The 25,776-nt window shown below is 44.1% G+C and overlaps 1 protein-coding gene across 1 annotated transcript; it reads left to right on the plus strand.

Moving 5' to 3' along the window:
• The first annotated feature begins 3,977 nt into the window (after positions 1-3,977).
• LOC120303458 (heat shock protein 30C-like) lies at positions 3,978-19,308 on the plus strand. The gene is made up of 3 exons (XM_039333009.1): positions 3,978-4,371; positions 12,200-12,311; positions 17,868-19,308. The coding sequence occupies exon 3, from the start codon at positions 18,003-18,005 to the stop codon at positions 18,543-18,545; it is 543 nt and encodes a 180-aa protein (XP_039188943.1). The 5' UTR covers positions 3,978-4,371; positions 12,200-12,311; positions 17,868-18,002; the 3' UTR covers positions 18,546-19,308.
• Positions 19,309-25,776: the final 6,468 nt, after the last annotated feature.

Genomic DNA, 25,776 nt, shown 5'->3' on the forward strand with positions numbered 1-25,776 from the left:
AACCTGAACTTGCATTTACAACCATCATACTATCCTGCAACCGTATGATTGCAATTCAGGCACTTAGCAACTGGCTCACATTTACATCCAGATGCGGCATCCTGCAACCACATGATCGTGATTTGCAGCATGCAACATTTTGCAACAGGCTAAGCAAAAAAAAAACACCAACCCATTTGGCTTAATAAAGTCTTTTGTTCCCCAAAAGTTAGCTGGGGAGTTCTGGGAATTGAAGTCCACGTATCTTAAAATTGCTGAGGTTGCGAAGGACTGTTCTAATCCAAAGGTTGGTGTAGAGCAAGATAATTTACATCCTAGCCCCTTTCTTGTGAATCCTAAAATTATTGATTTGGGGGGATGCAAAAACTTCTGAATAAAGGCAGTGTGATTTCCTACCAGTTTGTGTTAGGAGATAAAATAGGTCAGTGATGGCGAACCTTTTAGAGACTGAGTGCCCAAACTACAACCCAAAACCCACTTATTTATCGCCAGGTGGGCGTGGCTGTGGTGGTCATGGCAGACTGAGTGGGTCTGGCCAAGGTGGGTGTGGTCACCTCAATGTTGCTTGTGGGAAGGGATGCCTGTGGGGGCAGGGTTGGGGGAGATCCAGGGGATCTCAAGCAGGTGGGGCGGTGGGCAGGAGGCTCATCTTGCGGGGTGAGGCAAGGCAAGGCAGGGTGGGGGTGCCATTGTCGCTCAGCAAGGCGAGACAGGGGCTGGGGTGGCTGCTGCCTGAAACCATTGGGTCCCGCACACAGAGGCCAGCGAGCGCATGGGGGCTGACAGTGTCCATCAGCAGCCACAGCCTGCCGGCCCCTCGACTGGCACACTCTGGGGTTCCGCAGTCTGCTGCCAGAAGTTCAGAGAAACCACCTCTGAGCTGGGCAGCTGGCTGACAGCTGAGGAGGTGATGCAATGGGTCGTGCCCAGAAAAAGGAGAGCATGCGAGGCCAGGAGGGATGGGATGGGAGGGAGGGAAACCAGCCATACTGGGATGCATCTGGCCACGTGGGACCTCGGCGAGTTAGCAGGGGGCTGGTTGAAGAGAGATTGTTGCCATCTCCATGGCATGGCGTGCATGCCCACAGAGAGGGCTCTGAGTGCCGCCTCTGGCACGCGTGCCATAGGTTCGCCACCAGTGAAATAGGTCAAGCTTCAATACAGACAAAAATGTCATTTATACCACAGATCCCATTCAGGCATGGTCCAACTACCATTAAAATTAAATGCTGGGCTAACAACAATTAAAATTACACCAGAGCATTGATATCGTATATACCTGAATATATTTACTGCTATAGTAAGAATAACAATGTTTGATGCAGTTCAAAAATGTAGAAACACTACACCTCTAGAGGAATCCTACACATTATAACCCTTGACTCTAAAATTTATAAAAGCATGTCACATTTGCTCTTGTTTATGAGTTTGCATACTATGGTATTATAATGCATGGGTTTCATTTAAAAGGTTTACCATGAGAGATTATGAGGTCTAAATAGGAAGAATCAACAGATGGCAGATAGCTTCTCTAATAAACGGCAGCTTAAAACAGGCTGCAAAAACATTTAGGAAGTGTGGGAAGTCAGGTTCCCCCCCATCGAGAAGGAAATATTAAAAGGGCAGAATATTATATTTCCTCAACGGATCTTAAAGAGGCAGAAAAGCATGCCCAGTTTTTCTTAATAGCCCCAAGTCTCCCTCCCCCAAGCAGAAACCAGCTCTGTAGAAATTCAGATGTAATAATCCATTCAGGAAGGTTGGAGCCCTCCATCTAGAAGCTTAGGAAGACAAAGACACCTAAAATCTACATACCCCACCCAAATTCTAAGGACATAATAGGATTAACTCACAGATGCCAAAGGGGCACATTAAGACTCAGGTCAAAGTACATGACATAGGAAATACAAAGCCTCAAACAGGAACAGGAAACAACTCCAAACAAAAGCCCAAGAGGGTATAAAAACCCACTCCCTTCTACAAGTGCTCTCTCTTTTCTTCCAGAGTCATCTTTCTGTCTGGCTCTCCTCTTCAATAAACTACAACCTTCTTTCTAAAGCTGTCACCATGTTGTTTATTCCCGGCTTGGACTGGACCCCAATGAAGACTTTTCCTTCAACAGAAGAAAAGATTTGAAACATACAAAGAGACTCCACACTAATAAATATCTAGAAAATCCTTTTGCAGTTTCCAAGATTTTGTACAACATCCCTGGAGAGTGAAAAGCAGCATGGTTGCTGTAAGGCGTCAGGATCCAAGCCCACCCCATCCCCTGCCTTTTGTATAGATATTAATACCATACATATGTATAAAGTGGTAGGACATCCATCACAATGTTGTGGTGGCCATCTTGCCTATTTTGACACACTCCATGAATACTCCTAGCCCTCATTCTTGCACTAAAACCCCTTATAATAGCCTGGGTAGTTCTTGATTCCTTGAACATGCCTGTAGCGGCAATGCAAAACACCATTGTCATGTCAAGAGGTTTTGTGACATATTTGCATTTCTCCTTCATATTAAGAAATGTCTAAAGGTTTAGAGCTTATTCAGAACTGGCTTGCTGGTTTTTCATTCTTTACCGCTGAACAAAGGAGAAAGGGGTTGAAACTAATCAACTAAAGAATATTATGTTGTATATTGACCTATTTTATAAGGGCAGTTATAAAGCAGTTAAATGATTATGTTTAAACAAGTCTCCAATCATTTGTGTATTGTTACAAGCCTGCACTTTAGGTGGCAAATAGTGCTTTAAATTCATTGGCTGCCACCTAGTGGCAATCCGGTATAAATAGAAGCCAAGCGGCTGTTAGAGTTGCTTCTATGTTGATTCAATAAAACAACTGTTACTTTCACTCCAGTCTCTTCAATGCCTCACAGATCCCAGTATATAACATATTAGTTTCTTGTTTAGAAACTATTCAAGGAGAGAAGCAACATGGAATTAAGGAGAAACTTCCTAACAGTGAGAACAATGAACCAGTGAAACAGCTTGCCTTCAGAAGTCGTGGGTGCTCCATCACTGAAGGCTTTTAAGAAGAGACTGGACAGACATTTGTCAGAAATAGCATAGGGCAGGGATCCCACGCCCCAGGCCACTACTGGGCCATGGCCTATTCAGAATTGAGCCGTATGAGTGACTGGCCAGAGGATGCATGCATGAGCAGCTCAACTTGCATGAGCAGCAGGCCAGTTAGCAGTCGAGTGAGTATGTACTGCCCGCTGCTCATGCCAGCCCGCTGCTCGCACACAGACTGTGTATTTGCGTGCCCAGTTCCCCTTTCTCCCCCCCCCCGCCAGGCTGCCAAGCCGCAAAGGTTAGGGACCACTGGTATAGGTCTTCTGCTTGAGCAGGGAGTTGGACTAGAAGACCTCCAAGGTCCCTTCCAGCTCTATTGTGATTGGGTAATCTTCATGTAGCTTCAAAACTTTCCTCACTGTGAAAGTCTCAGACTTTTGATTCCCGTCTCAAAGACATGTGCCAGCCAGAAAAAGGCAGGACTTGCAGTTTCCTGACCATGGTAGGGGCGTGAAATTGAAAGGATTTTATTGTACTTATGATTTTAGTATGTTTAAGTTTGACATTAGCATTTATTTTATATATAGTAACCATTTTATATTGATAATTATAGTGTTATCATGTCATCATTGTTTTGTTATTTTGTAATCATTATTTTGTAGTTAATTGCTTGATCAGATGCTTTATATATATATATTGGAAAAGTAAGGGCTTCATGCTTTAGGTACAGGTGATAGCTTATATGAAAAGAGCACAGTAAGGGGAGGGGGAAAAGGAGTTACGGATGGAGCCTGGGTTGCTGTGTATGAGTCATCATCTAGGAATTGTTTTTTTGTGCCATCTTATGCCTGGTACCAAGACCTGATCTCTTTGTTCTGAAAAGGTATAAAAGGTGGAAGACATCTTTTCTGGTTGTTGCCTTCGTCTCTCTACCAGCCACGAAGAGAGATGGGGTCACCCAACTCTGTTTTGATCAAAATAAAAGTTGTTTTGCTTGCTGAAACCTCGGCTCAGGAGTTTCTTTGGCTCTTTTAAATTCCTGAGTAATGCTGGGGCAATTGTGAGGTTAAGTGGAAAACCTTACATCCTGGCGCCCAACGTGGGGCAAGCCACAATGGCTCTCCCCTCAAATCTGGAGACCCCTGTTAAGGTCCCAGCGAGCCTTCAATTCTCAGCAGGACGAAACCAGCGGCGACTGAATTGTGAGTCTTAGAGCGCTCCCAAGTGTTTGACCTGGAAGATTCTATGCTTCATCGTCGATGGTGGGGTCCGTGTCTGATGAACCTGAACGCCCGAATTCAACGAGGTTTCATGCTTCTCTACTGACGGGAGAAATTGCAACAGGCGCCTTGGTAAGTAAAAGAAATAAAAAAAAGCTTTGGAAATCCTGGAATAAGGCAGGAGGTTGATCTCTCTGACTATCCTCTACAGATAAGCATAAAAATAAATGAATAAATGTAAGAAAAGAGGAAGCCAAGCAACTGTCTTCTAATACAGGATAGAGTGAGTTAAGAAAAATAATTGAATTGGTATGTAATTTTTTTTTGCAGAGGTTTTGATAATTTTGGAATAAGATAGGGGGCTGATCTCCCCGACTAGTCCTCCAAAGGAAAAATTAATTACAAAATTCCAAATTAATTAAGTGAAAAGGGAGGAAGCCGAGAAACTATCTTGAAGTAAAAAGGAAAAAAAAAGAAAAAGAAAAAAAAAAGAGAAGAAGAAAAAAGAGAAAATCGTCAGAGTAATTTAAACAAACAAATTAACTCAAAATGAAATCCTCTGCAAAGTGTTTTGGAAAATTGGGATTTTTCACGTGGCTGTTAAGTTTAACCCTGTCAGACAACGTCTGGTGTCAGAAAACGTCTGGTGGTGCTTTGTGTTGATGTGTGGCCAACTTATTTTATGGGCCCTGGGCAACAACCTTGGCCAAGAGAAGGGTCTGTGCACTTGGATATTATTAATAAGCTTACAGATGTTTTTGCTATACAAGGGCGGATGGATGAAGAATTATATGCAGGCTTTTTCTTTAATTTGAGCATCCGACAGGACATTTTAAAACAATGTGGCCTGTTAGTCCCTCCAAAGGTTTTGAATTTGGTCTGTCCAATCCGCCCAGAAATAAATAAGTTTCAAAAGAAAGCAATTCAAACTTGTCTGAACTCAGCTGCTGCTTCCCCCACAGCCCCCTCTGTCTCTTTTCCGTCCTTGCATTCAGCTGCTGCTTCCCCCGCAGCCCCCCTTCTCTCCGTCTCTGAAGACCAAGATCCTGATGAGGGATCCTCCTCTGCTGCACGGATTCAAAGCCCTTCTCACACGAGACAGGGCAAAGTTTATGCTAAAACAAAACACTTGGAGGAGAAGACAATATGCCCACTGCGACAGATGCCAGCAGCAAATGGAATAATGGTCCTGGTTCACACCCCATTTACCACCAGTGACCTTTTTCACTGGAAAGCTAACTTGCCACCATTTAAAGAATCCCCCCAGCAGTATGTTGATTTATTTCAAAGGATTTTTGTCACCCACAAGCCAACGGTCCCTGATATAGACACTTTGTTATCTGGATTTTGGGGGGCTGAGGACAAACGCCAGGTTTTGAAAAAAAAAAAAAAAAGCCTTAGAGGAATATAGTGGGGGATGGAAGGAAGCCACCAATGATGGACAAAGAGACATTGAACAGTGGCCAGCACCTGAAGCTGTTTTTGTTCCAAGTTTTGAATGTGATTTTAACACTGATGGGAGATATGGTGCCTTACTGAATTTTCACAAAACCATTCTCCATGGCATTAGAACTGGGGTCCCCAAGACTGTTAATTACTATAGAGTGAATCAGATTTTCCAGACAGCACAAGAGAGTCCTACTGATTTTATCAACTGATTAAAAGATGGATTTCGTTGTTATACAGACATTGATCCTGATAGCCCAGGCAGTGAACCACTTTTGAAAATGGCTTTTGTTGCACAAAGTGCCCCCGATATTTGGCGCAAATTGCAAAAATTTGTTTCACCCACTGCTCAAACTTTTGAACTCTTAATACAAACTGCTTTCGGAGTTTCTGCCCAGAGGAACGAGGCTGCAGAGGGGAAGGAGGAAGATAACATGAGGAAGCATGCCCAACTTTTGGCTGTTGCTCTCCAGCCTCGTCAGAATACCCTGGGGCAAGACCAGTGTGCCCTTTTGCAAAGCACAAGGCCACTGGAAAAGTGTATGTCCAAAGAATTGGGGCCACGGACAGGCCCTGGAGGGGAAGGAGAGGATTTCCATCCAATAACAGGGGACCTCCCCCATCCTGGCTGTCCCCACAGGCTGAACCATTCCATCCTAGAATGCAAATGTATGCTAATGACGGCTATTCCTCCCAATACTAATGTGGCTCCAGAGGTCTTGTTTTCTCCCCTGAACCTCTCTTGGAGTTGCAGGTAGGGGGGAGGAACAAAGTTTTTCTTGTAGATATTGGGGCAACTTACAGTGTCTTGCAGCATGCCCCTAAAGACTGTTTGAGTTCTCAGACTACTCCTATTGTTGGTGTCAGTGGGCAAACTGAAATGGCTCCTTGCACCACCCCTTTGTGTGTGACTCCAAGCCAAGGGCCCAAGTTCAACACTCATTTCTGGTTTTACCCCAGGGCCCTATTAATTTGCTGGGCAGAGATTTCCTGGGAAATTGGGAGCAACAATCACTTGTCAACCCCAGGGTATTTCTTTGGATTTTCCAGCTTTGCAAGCTTATATTTGTTATCTGGATGCTAGTGCATCTCCTGTTTCTTTTCCGGATTCCATTTCCCCTGAGGTTTGGTCTTATGGAATTCCAGGATTTGCTCATTATGCTGTCCCTCACCGAGCCTGTTATGTCCCGAGCCTTGCAAACAGCTCGGGCGTTTGCAGGCAGTCCCGGGCAGGTGCAAGGCTGCCCAGGACCAGACAGGCTGTCGCCAGCGCCGTGCGCATGCGCGGGTGCTGGCGCGGGAAAAGTAACACATTTACCTGGGAGTTGCCTATATAAGAGGCTGCGAGCGTTTGGGAAGTTAAGGAAAAGCCATCTACTTGTATGCTGAACGCAGAATAAAGAAAACTGAGAACTCCAACTGCTTCTCGTGTCTGCTTTGCGCCAAGGACTCAACACTGGCGACGAGGGTGGGATTGCCTTACACCGCCTGGAAAGGAAGAAGTGTAAGCTTACCCAAGTGAGTCCTGAGCGGCGGAACGGCATCGACTCGGCAGCTACCCGCCAATCCAGTGCGCATTCGGGGGTAGGCTGGCTGATAGACCCGTCTCCTGAAGATGGCGAAAATCGGAAGGCTTTCGGAGTTCGACGTCTCACATCCAGAGCGGTGGGAGTCATACGTAGCCAGGGTGGAGAACTACTTCAAGGCAAACCAAGTGAGGGAAGAGAGCTTGAAGGCTGCCACCCTGCTTTGTGTTTGCGGTCAAGACGCCTTCGACATCGCAGAAAACCTTGCAGCACCTGTTCCAGTAGAGTCTGTCAGCTACGCAGATCTGAAGAAGCTATTGAAGGAGCACTTCCACCCCAAGATGTCCGTCATCGCATGGCGCCACACCTTCGAGCAGAGGGATCAACGGCCCGGTGAGTCGGCCAAAGAATTCATCGCCGCATTACGGAAGGCCGCCAAGCACTGCGAGTTCAAAGACCTCGAAGAACGACTGAGGGACCGATTCGTGTGCGGGTTAAGGCATCGAGATCTACAACAGAGACTTTTCGCTAAAGAAGAATTGTCCTACCAAGATGCCTTAAGGGAAGTCACCGCAGAAGAAGCAGCAGGCGGCGCTGTCAAGAACATGCGGCCGATCAGAAACAGTCCAGAGGTTGCATCCGTGCACCAGGAAGACGTCCAAAGAAACTCCGAGGAGGATCCGGACGAGGAAGTCGACCGTCTCCACCCCACGAAGAAAGAAAATCAGAAGGGAAGCTCTTCAGCTCCGCTCAAGTGCATCGGCTGTGGAGGTCGCCACAGGAGAACTGACTGCAAGTTCTGCTCCGCTACCTGCCGGGCATGCGGCAAACAAGGACACATTGCAGCTGTGTGTCTGGGCCGACGAAAGGTACAACCTCAGGAAGAACTGCGCCTGAAAGGTACCAGATTCCCCAGCCAGAATAGGGTAGGGTTTTGCGCTTCGCGAAGAAGCATCCTTAGGACAGGCACACACAAGCCCATTAAGAAAAAGCTGTCACTCAAGGTGAAGCTACAAGGGGTTCCATTGTCTATGGAACTGGACACAGGGTCTGCCCTTTCAATCATCTCCTTGCATACATTTAGGAAGATTTGTTCCGGTAGTGGAACTCAGGCCAAGTTAAGGCCTTCTGACATTGTGTTAACAGATTTTCAAAATTCAAGAGTGTGTGTTAAGGGGGAGGCCACCCTTAACGTGCAATACAAGAGTTTTGAAGGTCCACTAGACGTATTAGTAGTAGGGGGTGAACGAACGAGTCTCATAGGACTCGATTGGTTTGAGGCCCTGGGGATACACGTCACAGGACTCAACAGTTTACAAACACTCGACCTACAGGAAGTCTGCAAAGAATTTGCAGATGTTTTCAGCCCCCAGCTAGGCACATTCAAAGGACCCCCTGTGTCCTTAAAGCTAGACCCCACTGTCACTCCCATTAGAATTAAAGCAAGAAGGGTCCCTTTTGCTTTAAAGAGTAAAATTGACACTGAGTTAGACAAACTGATTCAACAGGGAATCCTAGAACCTGTTGATTCCAGTCCTTGGGAGACCCCCATTGTCACGCCTCTAAAGGCAAATGGGGACATTCGCATTTGTGCTGACTACAAATGCACTCTGAATAAGGCATTGCAGCAACATGCCTATCCTGTTCCTGTGGTCAGTCATATTCTGGCCTCCCTCAAGGGGGGGCGCGTTTTTGCAAAGCTTGACCTAGCTCAAGCGTATCAACAGCTGCCTGTTGATGATGATGCTGCTATAGCTCAGACTATTGTGACCCACAGGGGAGCCTTTAAGGTAAAAAGGCTGCAGTTTGGAGTGAATGTCGCTCCTGGGATTTTCCAAAGCGTAATGGAAAACACACTGCGGGGCATACCGGGGGTTTGCCCCTACTTTGATGATGTCTTAATTGCAGGAGACTCCACACACATTCTAGCTGAAAGGCTAAGGGCTGTTCTGTTAAGGTTCAGGAAAACAGGCCTCAAGCTCAAAAAAGACAAATGCAAAATTGGGGTGCCTTCTACTGAATTTCTGGGATTCAAAATTGATGCTGCTGGAATTCACCCTGCTGAATCCAAACTAACTGCCATTTTAGAAGCACCTAGGCCAAAGTCCAAGGCCGAACTTCAGGCCTTCCTGGGTCTCCTGAATTTATACAATTCTTTTCTTCCACATAAAGCTAGTGTAGCTGAGCCTCTTCACAGGCTACTACACAAGCAAGCAGTGTGGCGGTGGTCACAGACGCATGAGGCCTGCTTTAACGAAGTCAAGGCCTTGCTCACTTCTAACAGTGTACTTGCACATTTCAACGAGTCTCTTCCTGTGTGCATCGCGTGTGATGCGTCCCCTTACGGGGTTGGGGCTGTCCTGAGCCACCTCAGGTCTGATGGAACTCAGGTTCCTGTTGCATATTATTCAAGAACATTGTCTTCTGCCGAGCGCAACTACGCTCAGATAGACAGGGAGGCTCTGGCTGTTGTTGCGGGAATTAAAAAATTCCATGATTTTCTATATGGCAGGCATTTCACGGTCTTCACTGACCATAAGCCTCTGCTGGGACTGTTTACCACACGTAAGCAGACTCCCCAAATCATTTCCCCTAGAATGCTTAGGTGGTCTATTTTTTTGTCTGCATATGATTTTTCTTTACTCCACAAGCCTGGGAAAGAAATGGGCCATGCTGATGGCCTCAGTAGACTGCCTCTGCCAGTAGTAGAAGCTGACCCTGCGCCAGCTGTCAACATTCTATCAATCCAAGCCTTGCCCGAGCTCCCTCTTAGTGCCAGGGATGTTGCCGCTGAAACAGGTACAGATCACACACTTTCACGTGTCCGTTCCTGGGTTTTGTCTGGTTGGCCTGAGGACTGCCCTAGTCCTGAGTTTCAGAGTTTCTGGTCCAAAAGGAACAAGCTGTCCCTTTCTCAGGGTTGTTTGCTTTGGGGAAACAGAGTTGTCATTCCCACCTCAATGAGGACTAGGGTCTTGGAATCCCTCCACGAGGGTCATCCTGGCATTGTTCGTATGAAGGCTCTTGCACGCAGCCACTTATGGTGGCCTGGTTTAGATAAAAATATTGAGGCTAAGGTGCATGCATGCCACCTGTGCCAACGATCTCGCCCAGAGATGCCCCAAGCTCCCGTGCACAGATGGGAGGAAACACAGTCCCCATGGTCTAGGGTGCACATTGACTACGCTGGGCCCTTTCAGGGCCAGTTCTTCTTGGTCCTTGTTGACAGCCACTCGAAATGGCTTGAGGTTGTACCTGTCTCATCCACCACCACTGCAAAGACTATTCAGGTACTGAGGGGGATTTTTGCTGCACACGGGCTGCCAGATGTCATTGTGTCCGACACCGGCCCTCAATTCACTTCCTCCGAATTTCAAGCTTTTTTACAGGCTAACATGATTCGTCATGCCACGTCTGCGCCTTTCCACCCGTCCACCAACAGTATGGCTGAACGCATGGTGTGCATCACAAAGGACGCATTGAAAAGACTCAGCTACGGGGACTGGCATCACAGGTTGGCTGACTTTCTCCTTTCTTATCGCACCACACCGTCCACTTCTACAGGGAGAAGTCCAGCTGAACTTCGTTGGGGGCGTCAACTTACTACTAAACTTGACCGGTTGCATCCGGACAGATTGCCTTCATCTACCTCACATCCTAGGGCACCTAGACAACTACTTGAGGGTGCCCCGGTCTGGACTCGCAATTACGGGCCTGGTCATACATGGGTCCCCGCTTCTGTCTCCAGGGTCACGGGTCCTCTATCCTACGAGGTAGCTCTGGACAACGGTCGTGTCCTGCGCAGGCACATCGACCAACTCCGCCCTAGGCAGCATCTTCCAGCTGAGACTCCTGGGTCTTTTCCGGGGGGGAGGGGGACCCTTTGGAGCAAAGGGAAGGGCACGAGTTGCTGCCCATCTCCACTGATGGAGCCACAAACGGCCCATTCCAGGGTTCCGCGAGAGCTCCGAACAAGAATTCTATGAGCCTACCCAACTACCAGGCATCCACGCCTACTCCAGCCAGGGAGTCGCCCCGGGGGCATACTCACTTTCCACACATATCACACAGCACTCCAGTCACGGAGGATACCCGGGGGCATCCCAACAAATCATTCCCCGCAAGAGAGCTGGCACACAATCCCCAAGGTTGGCCTGACCTTACCCCAAATCCTACAGGGGTAAAATCCTTTCAAAATCACGGTATCAAATTTTGATAAAAACTATAGGGCTGTTGTTGTTGGCTGGGAGCTTTGGCATGGAATCTAATACTGGATCCTGTGAAAATTGGCCGCCCTTGGGGTTCTTATTAAGGAGCTTCTGACAGCCTATAAGAGATTTGGATATCATGTTGCTTGGTATGCATGCTTCTTATGCTACGCTTTTAAATCTGTTTGCTTGAACTAATAATAAAACTTAAGATCCCTTTATTTACAGGGGTGTTTATTGTCTCCAGATCCTAAAGAACCAATTTGATCTTCGTCCTGACACTTGGCAAAACAGTGAGATAGGAAGATCATCAGCCACTTTGCTGCAACTGGTTTTGATTCTCCCTGGCTGCTACCAGGAAGGGACACCCTTTCCTGTCTATGAGGGCCTTTATTAGCTCGGTGCTTCTGTAACTCACAGGAAAGGAGGGTGTGATAGCTGTTACAGAAACATGTCGGTGACATTTTTTCCTTTGCATGGGGATGAAACTCTTTCATGGGGGTTGCATCAATCTCTATTTCAAGCATGCTGGGGGACTGGCAGTCCTTGTCCTACATCCTGCGAGATAAATACAGCTGCTTAAAAATATTCCAGAAACATGCCGTGACACTGGGATGTGTGTATCCCTGTGCTATGAGTTCCATTCATGTTTCATACCGAGTCTTTCCTGTGATGTCAGTGAATATCTGGGGCCAAACTGCATATCCTTTAATAGGTTGTTGATGAGAAGAGAGATGCATTTGTAACTCTACTAACCCTCTTTTTTTTTTTTTAACACAGATGTATACAACCTGATCCTTCTGGAAGATTTGTGGAGTCCTCCAATATTTTTTAGATGACAAAAGAGGGAAGAAACCTTACCTGGGGATAAGGCAGGGGAGGATACTTATTGGTAAGATTTATAAACTACCCCTCTCCAGAGGTTGTAGACCTGTGATTCTCAACCTTGGCAACTTTAAACTGTGTGGATTTCATTCCCAGAATTTGCCAGCCAGTGTAAAAAAATCCCAGAATTCCTTAGCAACTTTTAATCAGTTGTGAGAGTTGAATTCCATGCAGCTTCAAGTTACCACATGTGAAAAACACTGTTGGCAAATCTATGGCACGCGTGCCAGATATGGCACTCAGAGCCCTCTCTGTGGGCACACGCACCATCACCGCAGCCCGGCCTCCCCCTACGGCCCCCTCACCAGCAGCCCCCCCAGAGGAGAGTCGCCCCGGGCGCGGCCCGCATGAAGCAGCAGAGCCAAGGACATGGCAGCCGGGCGGCAGGGACAAGACTCCGCTCTTGTGCCCCGTTGCACGCAGATGATGCTGCGGGGCATGGGCAGAGGGCGTGGCCACCATGGTGCTGCAGGGCTCCCTGGGCGATCTGCTGCGGTGGGCCATGGAGGCAGTAGGTGGCCCTGCGGGTGGGGGGGAGTGAAGGGGTGGGGCGGAGTGAGCGAGGTGGGATGGAGTGGTTTTGGGGCACACGGTGTCTAAAAGGTTCTCCATCACTGTTCTAGACAAAGTTTAAATACAATCATAGCATAGTATAACAGAATAACAGAGTTGGAAGGGTCCTTGGAGGTCTTCTAGTCCAACCCCCTGCTCAGGCAGGAAACCCTGTATACCATTTCAGACAAATGGTTGCCCAATCTCTTCTTAAAAACCTCCAGTTTTGGAGCACTCACAACTTCTGGAGGCAGGTTGTTCCACTGATTAATTGTTCTCTCAGGAAATTTCTCCTTAGTTCTAGGTTGCTTCTCTCTTTCGTTAGTTTTCATCAGTTGTTTCTTGCCCTGTCTTCAGGTGGTTTGGAGAATAAGTTGACCCCCCCTCTTCTTTGTGGCAGCCCCTGAGACATTGGAAGACTGCTATCATGTTGCCCCTAGTACAACTATTTCACAATGGCATATCATCACCATAAAATATTGATAATAATATAGATCACGATACACATCTTACTACACCTGTTCGTCTCCAAAGGCCTTCTTAGAAGAGCCATGTCTTAACTACAGGTAGTCCCCGACTTACAACAGGTCACTTAGTGACTGTTTGAAGTTATGATAGACCAGTGGTTCTCAACCTTTTTAATGCCGCGACCCCCAACCGGTCATAACTCAAGGACTACTCAACCGGTCGTAAGTCAAGGACTACTCAACTGGTGGAGCACCGTTTGCAGAATGGGACTTTTGGCGGGCTCAGCAGGGCAGAGACAGCCTGGACAATTCCTATTGGCTTTTGAAAGCCAATAGAATTAGACTCTATTCAAGAGAGTCTATTCTATTGCCTTTCAAAAGCCAATAGAATAAAAGGGAGTAGCACAGCCAAGGAAAAAGGGAAAAAAATGGCCGACTATGTTGTTTGGCGACCCCCGTGAAATGGTCGTTCAACCCCAAATGGGGTCCCGACCCACAGGTTGAGAACCACTGTGATAGACCCAAAATAAGGAGACTTACAACCTGGATCTGAAGTTCTAACAGTTGTCTATCCATTCCGCAGTCACATAACCACACTTAAGCACTCAGCAACATGTCCACATTTACAGCTGTTTACAGCATCCCAAAGGCAGATGACCATGTTTTACAAAGGGATATATAACAAAGCCAGCACTTACTTCCACTTTTTGTGGCAAAACTATGCCATAGTGAACAATGGGTTCATTTTCTGACCGCCATGTTCTCCTAACCACCATCGCATGCTCCATGATAGTCATAATTCAGGGACTATCCATATTCTTCAAAAGGACATAAAAGTGGGGGATCATTCCTGCCTGAATTGGGGAATGGGTGATGGGGAAACAACCACTGATCATTCCCTCTTCTCTGGTTAAAGGAAAAGTCCATCCTTGGATCAAGTTCAGTTCCATGCGGTTAGTTAACACGTTCCTGTAATTTTCTTTCCAACAGTACAGAACCGGATAATCATTGTTGTCTTTTTAGATATTGTCTCAATGTCCTGGTTCAGTAATCTCCCATTCAAATATTTACCAGACCTGAGATTGTTTACCTTTTTCAAAATCAATCCAGGTAATGACATGCTGTCATTTAGCCATGTTTGCTTTTTAACATTAACCATTAACATTAAATTATTATTATTGTAACTAGCTAAATGTATATAATTAATTAATGCTGTGCCGAGGTGGTGCAGCAGTTAGAGTGCAGTACTGCAGGCCACTTTAGCTGACTGTGTTCAGCAGGTCAGCGGTTCAAATCTCACCGGCTCAAGGCTGACTCAGCCTTCCATCCTTCCGGGGTAGGTAAAATGAGGACCCAGATTGTTGGGGGCAATATAAATATATATATATACATTGCTTACTGGTGTACACCGCTTAGAGAGTGCTTGCACTTAAAGCGGTATATAAGTCTCATAAATAAATAAATAAATAAATAAAATAAAATAAAATAAAATAAAGTACTACTAATAATAGATGCTTTAGATGGCATCCCAGAACCTCTGGAGCATTGCTTGAAACACTGTCAGCATTAAGAAAATCCCCATTAGTCAATTGCAAAAGGGAGCTCTATTTGGAACAGCTTACATCCTGCGATAATATATTTAACACCATCAAACACCAACATTTGCCGATAGGTTCTTTGGGAAGGACTCAGTAGGTAGATAAAAATGCCAAATGACTATGTGACCAACCCATATATTAAATTCATATGCTGCCTAACTCCCAGCAACTCTGGGCAGTTTACAATTGTTAAAACCTTTAAAAAAAACAAAGGATACAGAAAATATTAAAACAGTACAAGACAAAGGGACAACAATGGCAGGTGGGTACAAAAAGGAAGAAAGAAGCATCAGTTATCCTCTCCAAAGGCCTCGGTGAAGAGTCAAGTCTTTAGGGTCTTTTAAAATCCCAATAGGTAACCAATAATCAAGTAACCAAACCCTGTGGGGCATAGGGCTTTCTAAGTAGTGACCAGCACCTTGAATCACACCAGAAGCAAACTGGCAACCAGTGAAGCATGTGAATCAGTGGTCTTACACAAGTAATATCAAAGTATGCCTATTACTATCTGCACCACATCATTCTGATCAGCTGAAGCTTCCAGTGATCTTCAAGGTCAGCCCCATGTAAAGCACATTGCAGTAGTCAAGCTATGAGGTGACAAGAGCACAACTGGCACACCAGGTAAAGCTGTGAGAAAGATTTCCTGGCTGCAGCTGCCGCCTGCTCATTAATAGAATAACAGAGTTGGATGGCACATTGAAGGTCTTCTAGTCCAACCCCCAGCTTAAGCAGGAGACCCTATATCATTTCAGATAAATGGTTGTCCAATCTCTTCTTAAAAACCTCCAGTCTTGGAGCACCCACAACTTCTGGTGGCAAGTTGTTCCACTGATTAATTGTTCTGATAGGAAATTTCTCCTTAGTTCTAGGTTGGTTCTCTCCTTGTTTAGCTTCCATCCATTGCTTCTTCTGAGGAGCTGCGAGTCCAGGAAGACATCCAAAATAGGCATCGTCCTCAAAATGGAAAAGTCGTAAACCCATTCAAGGTTAAAGTTGGAATATCCCCACATCTGGGTGGTCCAACCATTTGGTCTCGGTAGGACTAGCTGGAAATGACTCCTCCCTACCCAAACCTCCAGGCACTGGACAGTATCTTAGTAGCCTCACTTGGCCAACGAGGTCAAAAGATGTAATTGGGTGTCATCCATGTGCTGATGCTACCAAACTCCAAACTGGCAGATGACTTCACTCAGCAGCTTCACGTAGAAGTTGAAAAGGAAGGGAGAGAGTATAGAATCCTGTGGCACTCCACAAGTGGGGGGCCTCGGGGTGATCCCTGCCCACCAACCAACACCAACTGCAAGGAAGAAACCCACCATAAAACGTTGCCTGACTCCCAATGTCTCTTAGGAGATTTAAGCCTCTTTCCAGACCCTTCGTAGCTCCTTTTTCTTATTTGTGCGATTCCCAATGAATTATGAATGTCATCACTGGAAAGAAATGTCATATACCGTATATGCCAGCGTATAAGACGACTTCCGGAAGCGCTAAACTCGGCGCCAAAGATGGGGGTCGTCTTATACGCCCAGTCGTCTTATACGCCGGAAATACTGGTAGTTTCCGGCATATAAGACGACGTTCTAGGAAGGCGACTCGGCGATAAAGACGGGGGTCGTCTTATACACCGGGTCGCCTAATACGCCGGCATATACGGTACATTTTGTGGTTTAAGCAGCTACTCACCTGGGCTGACTAGGTTCACTTACTGTGCAAACCTGAGGTTGGTGAAGTGCTCTTTACTGAATATGTCCCATCTGATACCGTACATCATATTAAGCAATATCCGTACAGCACAGTTTACAAAATGCAGTGGGTACACAAATCACACTAAGCTATGGTTTAGTTCAGGGGTAGGCAACCTTGGCTCTTTTATCACTCGTGGACTTCAACTCCCAGAATTCCTGAGCCAGCATGGCTCAGCTTGGAAACCTCTCCCTTTTCCCTCAGCATGGCTAGCTCAGGAACTCTGGGAGTTGAAGTCCACAAGTCATAAAAGAGCCAAAGTTGCCTACCCCTGGTTTAATTAATCCTGGTAGTGAAATAAGCCACCAATACCTGTGATCACGTGATACATTCAGCCATTAAGCATGGTTTACCAGGACACAGAGGATGGATACACACAAAACCACAAATAAATCACATTGTGGCTAAATGAAATACAGATAGTCCTCGACTTACAACTGTTTGTTTAGTGACCATTCAACGTTACAATGGCACTGAAAAAAGTGACTTATGACCATTTTTCACCCTTATGACCATTGCAGCATCCCCATGATTACCTGATCAAAATTCAGATGCTTGGCAACGAGTTCATATTTATGCCAGTTGCCGTGTCTTGGGGATCATGTGAACACCTTTTGCGGCCTTCTGACAAGTAAAGTCAATGGGGGAGCCAGATTCACTTATCAACTGTATTACTAACTTAACAACTGCAGTGATTCGCTCGACAAATGTGGCAAGAAAGGTCGTAAAATGGGGCAAAACTCATTGAACAAATGTCTCACTTAGCAGCATAAATTTTGGGCTGAGTTGTGATTGTAAATTGAGGACTACCTGTACACGAACTATAGCAGTCTAAGATTTCATTTGGAGTCCGTGAGATAACATAATGTTTATTGGCTAGCTATTTCTTCTGATTCTTCTGATTCCTGAGGTAAAATGTTAATTCTGGACGAAAAACCAGATTAGTTTATAAAGGCCTTTGTTCTTAAGCAATGTCGCCTGGGTGTTTACTGGCAGCAGCTGTTCCCGTCTTGGTTTGCATTACTCCAGATACTATTTTGGACAGAGTGAGAGTGAAAGTTATCCTAATTATAAACTAGGCAGAGGCCAAAGAAATGAGGCTAGCGCTGAAAATTGGACAGAAGTTGTCTCATGGTACCAGTTTGGGTGGCTGAGTAATTGTCCTGGTGCCTAAGTGATGAGTGGAATTCTTTACTGCAGGAAGCATCACATCAAAAATATTCCAGCGAGGGGAGGACTTGAATAAAAGGGAGCCGAGTCCTAGAGGCAGAGCATACAGCAGCTCCAAGCATTCAGAGACACACCAGGCTCAGCTTATCGAGACGAGAAACCAAGATGCTGTGCCGATTGCACCTGGCAGGCCCTCAGAGCTCCTTGAGAAGCCGAGGTTTATGGCCCCGGACCAGTTCGCTCTTTGAGGAGCTGGAGCGTGAGATGGACGCTATGTGGGAGCTCCTGACCAGCAACTGGCGACCCACAACCACCAGCATGGTCAGTCACGAAACCATCCACAGCTCGGAGACACCAAGCGCCAATGACACCTTTGCAGTGACTCAAGATATGGCTGGATTTGACCCCCAGGAACTGGTGGTGAAGCTGGTGGGGGAGAAAGTGGTTCTGACGGGCAGGAAGGCCACTGAGATGCCCAGTGGACCTTTTCGCTACGAAATCTTCCGGAGGGCGTGGGACGTGCCCCAGAGCGTGGACCGAGATCGGCTCAGTTGCTCCATCTCCAGCGACGGACAGCTCCGTATCGAAGGTCCCGTGACAGAATCAGCTATGAGGACCGTGCCTATCGCGGTCAACCGAGTGAGAAACGAACCCCAACCAGCAGCTGAAGACTCCACACCCACAGAAAACAGCCGGGCTCAGGGATGAAGGAGGCTGGATGGAAGAAACTTTTTAAAAACGACGTTGCTGAGAACATTAAAGAAAAAAGTGCACCGCTAATAAATATTTTAGATATGGACTTATACGCCCTGGGGGTTGTGATCAGTTCTCAAATGAAATGGTGGGGGGTGGGGGATAGGTAGCAGAGTTGGAGAGAATTATTTCATTTACCAGAATTCTCGTGGAAAGAATTTGCGATGTAGAATAATTAAAGGTGATGTGGACATGTTGGTCAGTCATGGTAAAAGGGTTTTGGAAAGATTGTTTCAGTCAAATATTTATATTTTTGCTGCTCAGTCAAAAGGTTGCCAGCTTTTCTTTTTTTAAAAGTTTTTTATCAGCTTTGTAAACAGTTTCACCTATTGAATAGACCAGTCCCAATGTCTAAGCATTCGATTTAATTTGCTTTTGGGATAAGAACCTGATCAGAAAGTCTTTTATAAAGGAGGATGGGAAGAAGTCGAAAAGGGGTTTACTTTAGTTAATGAGGAAAAAAAATCAGAATAGTCCCATTTATTCAGCCCAATATCCTTCCTTTGCCAAAACAGACAATACAGTACTGGAGCAGTTAGCAATAGATAGCATTTCTTTGAAGGGTAAATTGAGAAGCAGATTTGAATCATAGCTCTCAGATGAATATTGGAGATTGTCTGAATGTAAACTGGGAATTCTCTGTATGTTTAAGCAGGACTTTGCTAAGGGGAATCCATTTCCTGAAAAAGCAAATAAATAAATATATATATTTCTCTTCTTTGTTCTACTCATTTCTCAGCCTCAGTGTTCCTCATTTGTAAAATGGGGGTATCAAATGAAGGCATTTGACTAGGTGTTTCTCCAGGTATTCTGGTCAGTTTTATTTTTAGCATTTGAATTCTTGCTCTGTAGAAACTCAAACACTGAGCACATCTTAAAGCTGTAAGGTGAGTAATACGGCTGACTCAGTTCTTTATGCAACAGGTAACCAACCACCATGGGAAAAAGATAAATCAGCCACCTCAGATTCCACAGCTCTTTTCCAAGTACAATAACTAACAGGATCTAAAGTTATTCAGCACAATTGACCAATGATTTTTTTTCAGCATACATATTTTTCTTACATAGCACAGTAGCTCCTTTTCTGATTTTCCATTATAAATGTATTTGAATTTTAAAATTCCAATATTCCACAGCTTCAGCAAATATGAAACTTGTCCATTTAAGTGACCATTATAAGTTTCATATTAGCCAGTAACACATAAATTTAGCTGCTGAAAATTTAAGGTTTTTATATATTCAGAACAGAATTAGACAAACAGGATCTTCTCAGTAGTGGCCCCTCTGTGTTTCCAAAATGAGGTGAAAACCTGACTTTAGAAGGGAATATTTGGGAGATGTTAGGTTTTTCTTTCATGATTTACTTCTGCCTATTAGTTTTATTGTGATATATTTTAATTGTCATGGCTTTAAGTCTTTCAACTATTCCTGTTGCACGTCATGGAGCTGTTTTGGAGAACAACATGGAAATACAGGTAACCCTTGACTTACAAAAGTTCGTTTAGTGACCATTTGAAGTTACAACAGCACTGAAAAAAAGTGACTTATGACCGTCTTTCACACTTACAACCGTTGCAGCATCCCCATGGTCATGTGAACAAAGTTCAGATGCTTGGCAATTGACTCATATTTATGACGGTTGCAATGTCTCACGGTCATGGGTGCAACCGTGGTCACCTTTTGCGACTTTCTAACATGCAAAGGTCAGTGGGGAAGCCAGATTCACTTAACCGTGTTACTAACTTAAGAACAGCAGTGATTCACTTAACAACTGTGGAAAAGAGAGGTTGTAAAATGGGGCAAAATTCATCTAACAGCTGACCCGCCTAACAACAGAAATTCTGGGCTCAATTATGATCGTAAGTCGAGGACTGCCTGTATCAATAATTAGTTAATTCAATTAATAGCATTCCAGAGTCTTTGACCAATGGCTTTGAGCAGGTGAGGGTGAAGGGAATCTGTAATTCAAAATATCTGGGGCAGGGGTCTTCAAACTTGGCAACTTTAAGACTTGTGGACTTCAACTCCCAGAATTCCTCAGCCAGAATTCCTGGCTGGCTGAGGAATTCTGGGAGCTGAAGTCCACAAGTCTTAAAGTTGCCAAGTTTGAAGACCCCTGATCTGGAGGAATACAACTGCTCTTGCTTATTCATTTAGGAAATTTCTGCTTAGAAAAGCCAGCATGTCTCTGTTACAGAAGCTAGGGTTTTAAACAAATTACAATAGACGGTCTTGCTAGTGATAAATATAAATATTACTCTTGATTTACAAGAGTAATTGACCTCAGATTTACTGTTGTAAGTCGTTGTGGTCATTAAGCGGATCACCACAGGACCATCCCTGATTTTACGATCTTTTTTGTGGCGGTCACTAAAGGAACACTAACTGAATGTGGCGGTTTTCTCCAATTGGCGTTTCCCCCCCCCCCAGAAACCAAGAGAAAATGCTGAAAACCCACCAAAAATACTGTAAATCAGTTATGTTACTGCAGAACACTGCAAAAGCGATGTGTGAGGCTATTGCCAAGCTCCCAAAATGTGATCATGTAACCACAGGAGGTGGGTAGGTGGAGGCAGCCGTCGGAAATTTGAAATGGAGTCATAAGTAGCTCTGGGAGGTCCATTGTAATTTTGAACAATCATAAAGTGAGGATTGCCTGTAATTCCAGTCAGAAATGGTGTAGAGCAGTGGTTCTCAACCTGTGGGTCGGGACCCCATTTGGGGTCGAACGACGATTTCACGGGGGTCACCAAACAACGCAGTCTGCCATTTTTTCCCCCTTTTCCTTAGCTGTGCTACTCCCTTTTATTCTATTGGCTTTTGAAAGCCAATAGAATAGACTCTCTTGAATAGAGTCTAATTCTATTGGCTTTCAAAAGACAATAGGAATTGTCCAGGCTGTCTCTGCCCTGCTGAGCCCGCCAAAAGTCCCATTCTGCCAACGGTGCTGCACCAGTTGAGTAGTCCTCGACTTACGACCGGTTGAGTAGTTCTCGACTTACGACCGGTTGGGGGTCGCGGCATTAAAAAGGTTGAGAACCACTGGTGTAGAGTCTCCTACAAGGTCCCTTCAGACTCTGTTATTCTATTGTTCTGTTCTGTTCTGTTCCGTTCCGTTCTGTTCCTATTCCTTATTCTACTCTACTCTACTCTATTCTATTCTATTCTATTCTATTCTATTCTTTCCTGTAAATGGATCATTTTAAGAATGCTCAGAGGCTGTCTGTGATCGTGTTCAGTTCTATAACCTGCCATGACTTTTAATTATTTAAATTGTTTTAGCAACTTTGCCACCTGGTGGAAATTGAGAAAAAAGACATACACAAAATCACTCCTGTCACCTGGAAACAGGCCAAGATTCCTGAATGATGCAACAGAGTGTAAGAGGTTCCAGCACTTTCTCCCTCTGCCTAGGTTTCTCCAGATAACTCAGAACCTAAACTTGAGGATTTGATATTGGCCACCAAGAAAACCAGAAAATGGCTTTTTAAATCTCTGTTGTGGGCATGTTTTCCTCGCTATGCATAGCCAGCCAACTGGGCCTTAATTAAACCACCATTAGGCAAATGTTAATTAAATTTATATAGCCATACATCTCACCACTGTGACTCTGGGTGGCATGCAGAGTTCAAAATCCCCTCTCTCAAAATTAAAAAAAAAATAGCCACAAAAAATCATTAAAACGTTAGTCAGGGGAGATGAGGGGTGTAAAAATTAAATAAATAGATAAATAAAATTTTTAAAACTATTAAAACCATAAAAAGTATAATCTTTAATAGAGAATGCCATCGTTTTCTTAGAAATACAACCATTTAGCAGGCTCTCCAACAATGTCATAGGATGTCCAGGCCAGATGGCAAACCCCATGGCTTCGGGCTCGTCTCTGTTGTTTTGTCTCTGTTGTTTCGCAACTACACTGAGTGCTTCTATATTAGAGACAATTTCCTTGTGTGCCTAACCACACTTGGCCAAATAAAGTATTTTATTCTTTTATTCTAAGGTCAAAGAATGGAATGGAATGGAATGGAATGGAATGGAACAGAACAGAACAGAACAGAACAGAACAGAATAGAATAGAATAGTCCAGCCCCCTGTTCAAGCAGGAGAACTTTCACCATCTCAGACAGGTGAATGTCCAGTCTCCTCTTAAAGATCTCCAGTGATGGGGCGCCCACAATTTCTGGAGACAAGCTGTTCCACTGGTTGAGTATCCTCACTGTCAGGAAGTTTCTCCTTAATTCCAGGTTGCTTTTCTCTTTGATCAGTTTCCAACCATTATTTCTCATCCTCCCCTCTGATGCTTTGATGAACATCCTGGCCAATCTGACTTCAGGGGAATGATGTTTCCAAGAGTGGGCACTGTAGCAGAAAATACTCTCCTCCTGGTCCCATCAGAGACCACACTCTTTTGTGGATGTGCCCTGCAATACGCCATTTGTGCTAGACTTGATGGGACATATGAAGGTAATTGGGGTGAGGCAGTCCCTCAAAAGATGCTGAGTATTGTCATGATTTCGGGTACATGATTTCGCCACTCTGAGTCCTTTGGGATTGGGCGGCATATAAATACTGAAAATAAATAAATAAATAAATTTCCTTAACAAGATTTATTCACTTAGCCCTAATTGCCTGGGTCCAGACAACACATTATACACCAATTATTATTTAGAAATCTTGTTACTGAGTACTATTATGTTTTGTCTGTAAGCATCCTGAATGATCTGCCTTCTATAAAAACTAGCCATTAGGAATACATGAGCAAGTTAAAGGTAGTTTCTACTTCCCTTCTTCCTGTTTGAAAGCCAGTATGGTCTAGTGCAGGGGTAGGCACCTTTGCTTTTTTATGACTCGTGGACTTCAAATCCCAGAATTCCTGAGCCAGCTATGCTGGCTCATGAATTCTGGGAGTTGAAGTTCACGACTCATGAAAGAGCCAAGGTTGTCTACCCCTGGTCTAGTGGTTAAGGTAGCAGGCTAGAAAGTGGGCAGCTGTGAATTCTAGTCCTGCCATAGGCAAAAAGCGAGTTGAATGGCTTTGGGCCAATCACTCTCTCTCAGCCCTAGAAGGAAGCAATGGCAGACCACTTGTCTTGCCCAGAAAACTGCAGGGATTTGTCCAGGAAGTCACCAGGATTCAACACTGACTAGAATAGAGATTCCCAATTCCCAAGCTGTGGATGAGAACCGGTCAGCAGCGTGCCAAAAACCGGTCCTCACAAACAAGCGAAGCCCCATCCGTGCACACACGGGATGTAGGCAGCACACGAAACCACGCCCCCTCCAGTCTGCAGAAAAGCCTCTCCACTGTACGGGTCTCTGGTGCCCAAAAGGTTGGGGGCTGCTGAACTAGCATACACACACAGACACACATTCTTCTTTCTTGGCTATACAGAACATATATGAACAGCTTGAATTCAAAACATGTACCCCAAAATAAGATATAGAGTAACATCCTCCACAGTTTTTTTTCCATTTCATGCTTTGACACATGATGATATAAGATTACAGGTGAGAAGCGGTTAAAATGAATGTTTTGCCAAAGTTTCTTTTTTTATTTCAAATGATACCTATTCTGAAGAAAGAGGCAAGTTTAGATGAATGGCAGAAAGGTATTAATAAATTTATTTCGGCAGGGAAAAAACCAAGAGTAAAATTCAAAAATATACAAGATGTACGAGAGAGAGGTGGACTCAAGGTACCGTATTTGAAATTGTATTATGATGCCGTGGTTTTAACACTGATTAGTGATTGGATTAATTTAACAAATGTAGATATACTCCTTTTGGAGGGGTGGGATTTATTATATGGATGGCATGCCTATTTAATTTATGATAAGAAGGTGGACAGGGCTTTTAAGTCTCATATTTTAAGAATTTCTTTACTTCGAGTTTGGAAGAAATATTATAGAGTAGACTCAAGAATTCCATTATGGGCTATCCCAGGGCATGCAATAGAAGGAATAAGGAAAGGAGTGAAGATGGATAGTATTTCTTATAAACAATTACTTAATTGGGATGGGAAGAATTGGCAATTAAAACATATAGATAAATTAGCACAAGAAAATATTATTTATTCGTGATTTCAGTATAGACAATTATTGGAAAGGTGGAAGATAGATTATAAAGTGGGTTTGATTAGAGAGGATGAAAACTTGCTGAAACAAATTAAAGATCAAAATCGAACTCACATAAAAAGAATTTATGGTGTATTAGTGGAATTGGATTCAGAAACAGAATTAGTTAAAGATTGTATGGTCAAATGGGCTCAAAATTTTGATGAGCCGGTTTTATTAGAAACATGGGAGATAATTTGGGTGAGGAATGCTAAATTTACGCAAGCTCAAAATTTACGGGAAAACTTTTATAAAATGTTTTATAGATGGCACCTTGATCCACAAAAGATGTCTCGTATGTATTCAAATTTGCAACCTAAATGTTGGAGATGTGGTTGTTTGGATGCAACGTATTATCATATTTGGTGGTCATGTAAAAGCATAAAAGTTTTTTGGATAAAGATATGGTGGAATATTCAAAAAAATTTTAATAGAAGGATAAAATTCACTCCACAATTGTTTTTGTTAGGTATTATTGTTGATTGTGATGATAAAGAAATTATTTTAATGTTAAATTTAATCACAGCGGCAAGGTTGTTGATAGGACAATATTGGAAGAAGGAATTTTTGCCTACTTTGGAGGAATGGTTTTTTAAAGTTTCTTACTTATCTGAAATGGCAAAATTTCGGCTTATTTGAAAGATCAATCGCAAGAGAAATATCTCTTGGTGTGGAAAAGATGGATAAATTTTATACAGTATAAGTATGATATTAAAAGATATTATTTAGCTTTTGAATAATTTATGTTTAAAGTTTAAGATAATTAAGTATTCTTTATTATATATATATATATTGGACTTAAAGTACTTAAAAATTTGTTCATTTTTTTTAATGTAATATTTGTTTAAGGTTTATTTAAGTTTAAATGTTTTGTATTTTTTAGTTTTAGTTAACCCTGTATTCAGCTCTGGGAAGATGGGGGGAGGGTCTTTGGGAGGGTAGGGAGGTAGTGGGAGAGGGATTTTATTGTAAAACTGTAAAAAAATGTAATTAAAAAAAAAAAAGATTACAGGTGAGAAAAAAAGTCACCATGGACCAGAGAATCGGTGTGGATGCCACTTCCGGAAGTCTGTT

Source organism: Crotalus tigris, unplaced genomic scaffold, assembly GCF_016545835.1.
Source record: "Crotalus tigris isolate CLP2741 ecotype Arizona unplaced genomic scaffold, ASM1654583v1 scf7180000024471.848039, whole genome shotgun sequence".
Classification (NCBI taxonomy): Eukaryota; Metazoa; Chordata; class Lepidosauria; order Squamata; family Viperidae; genus Crotalus; species Crotalus tigris.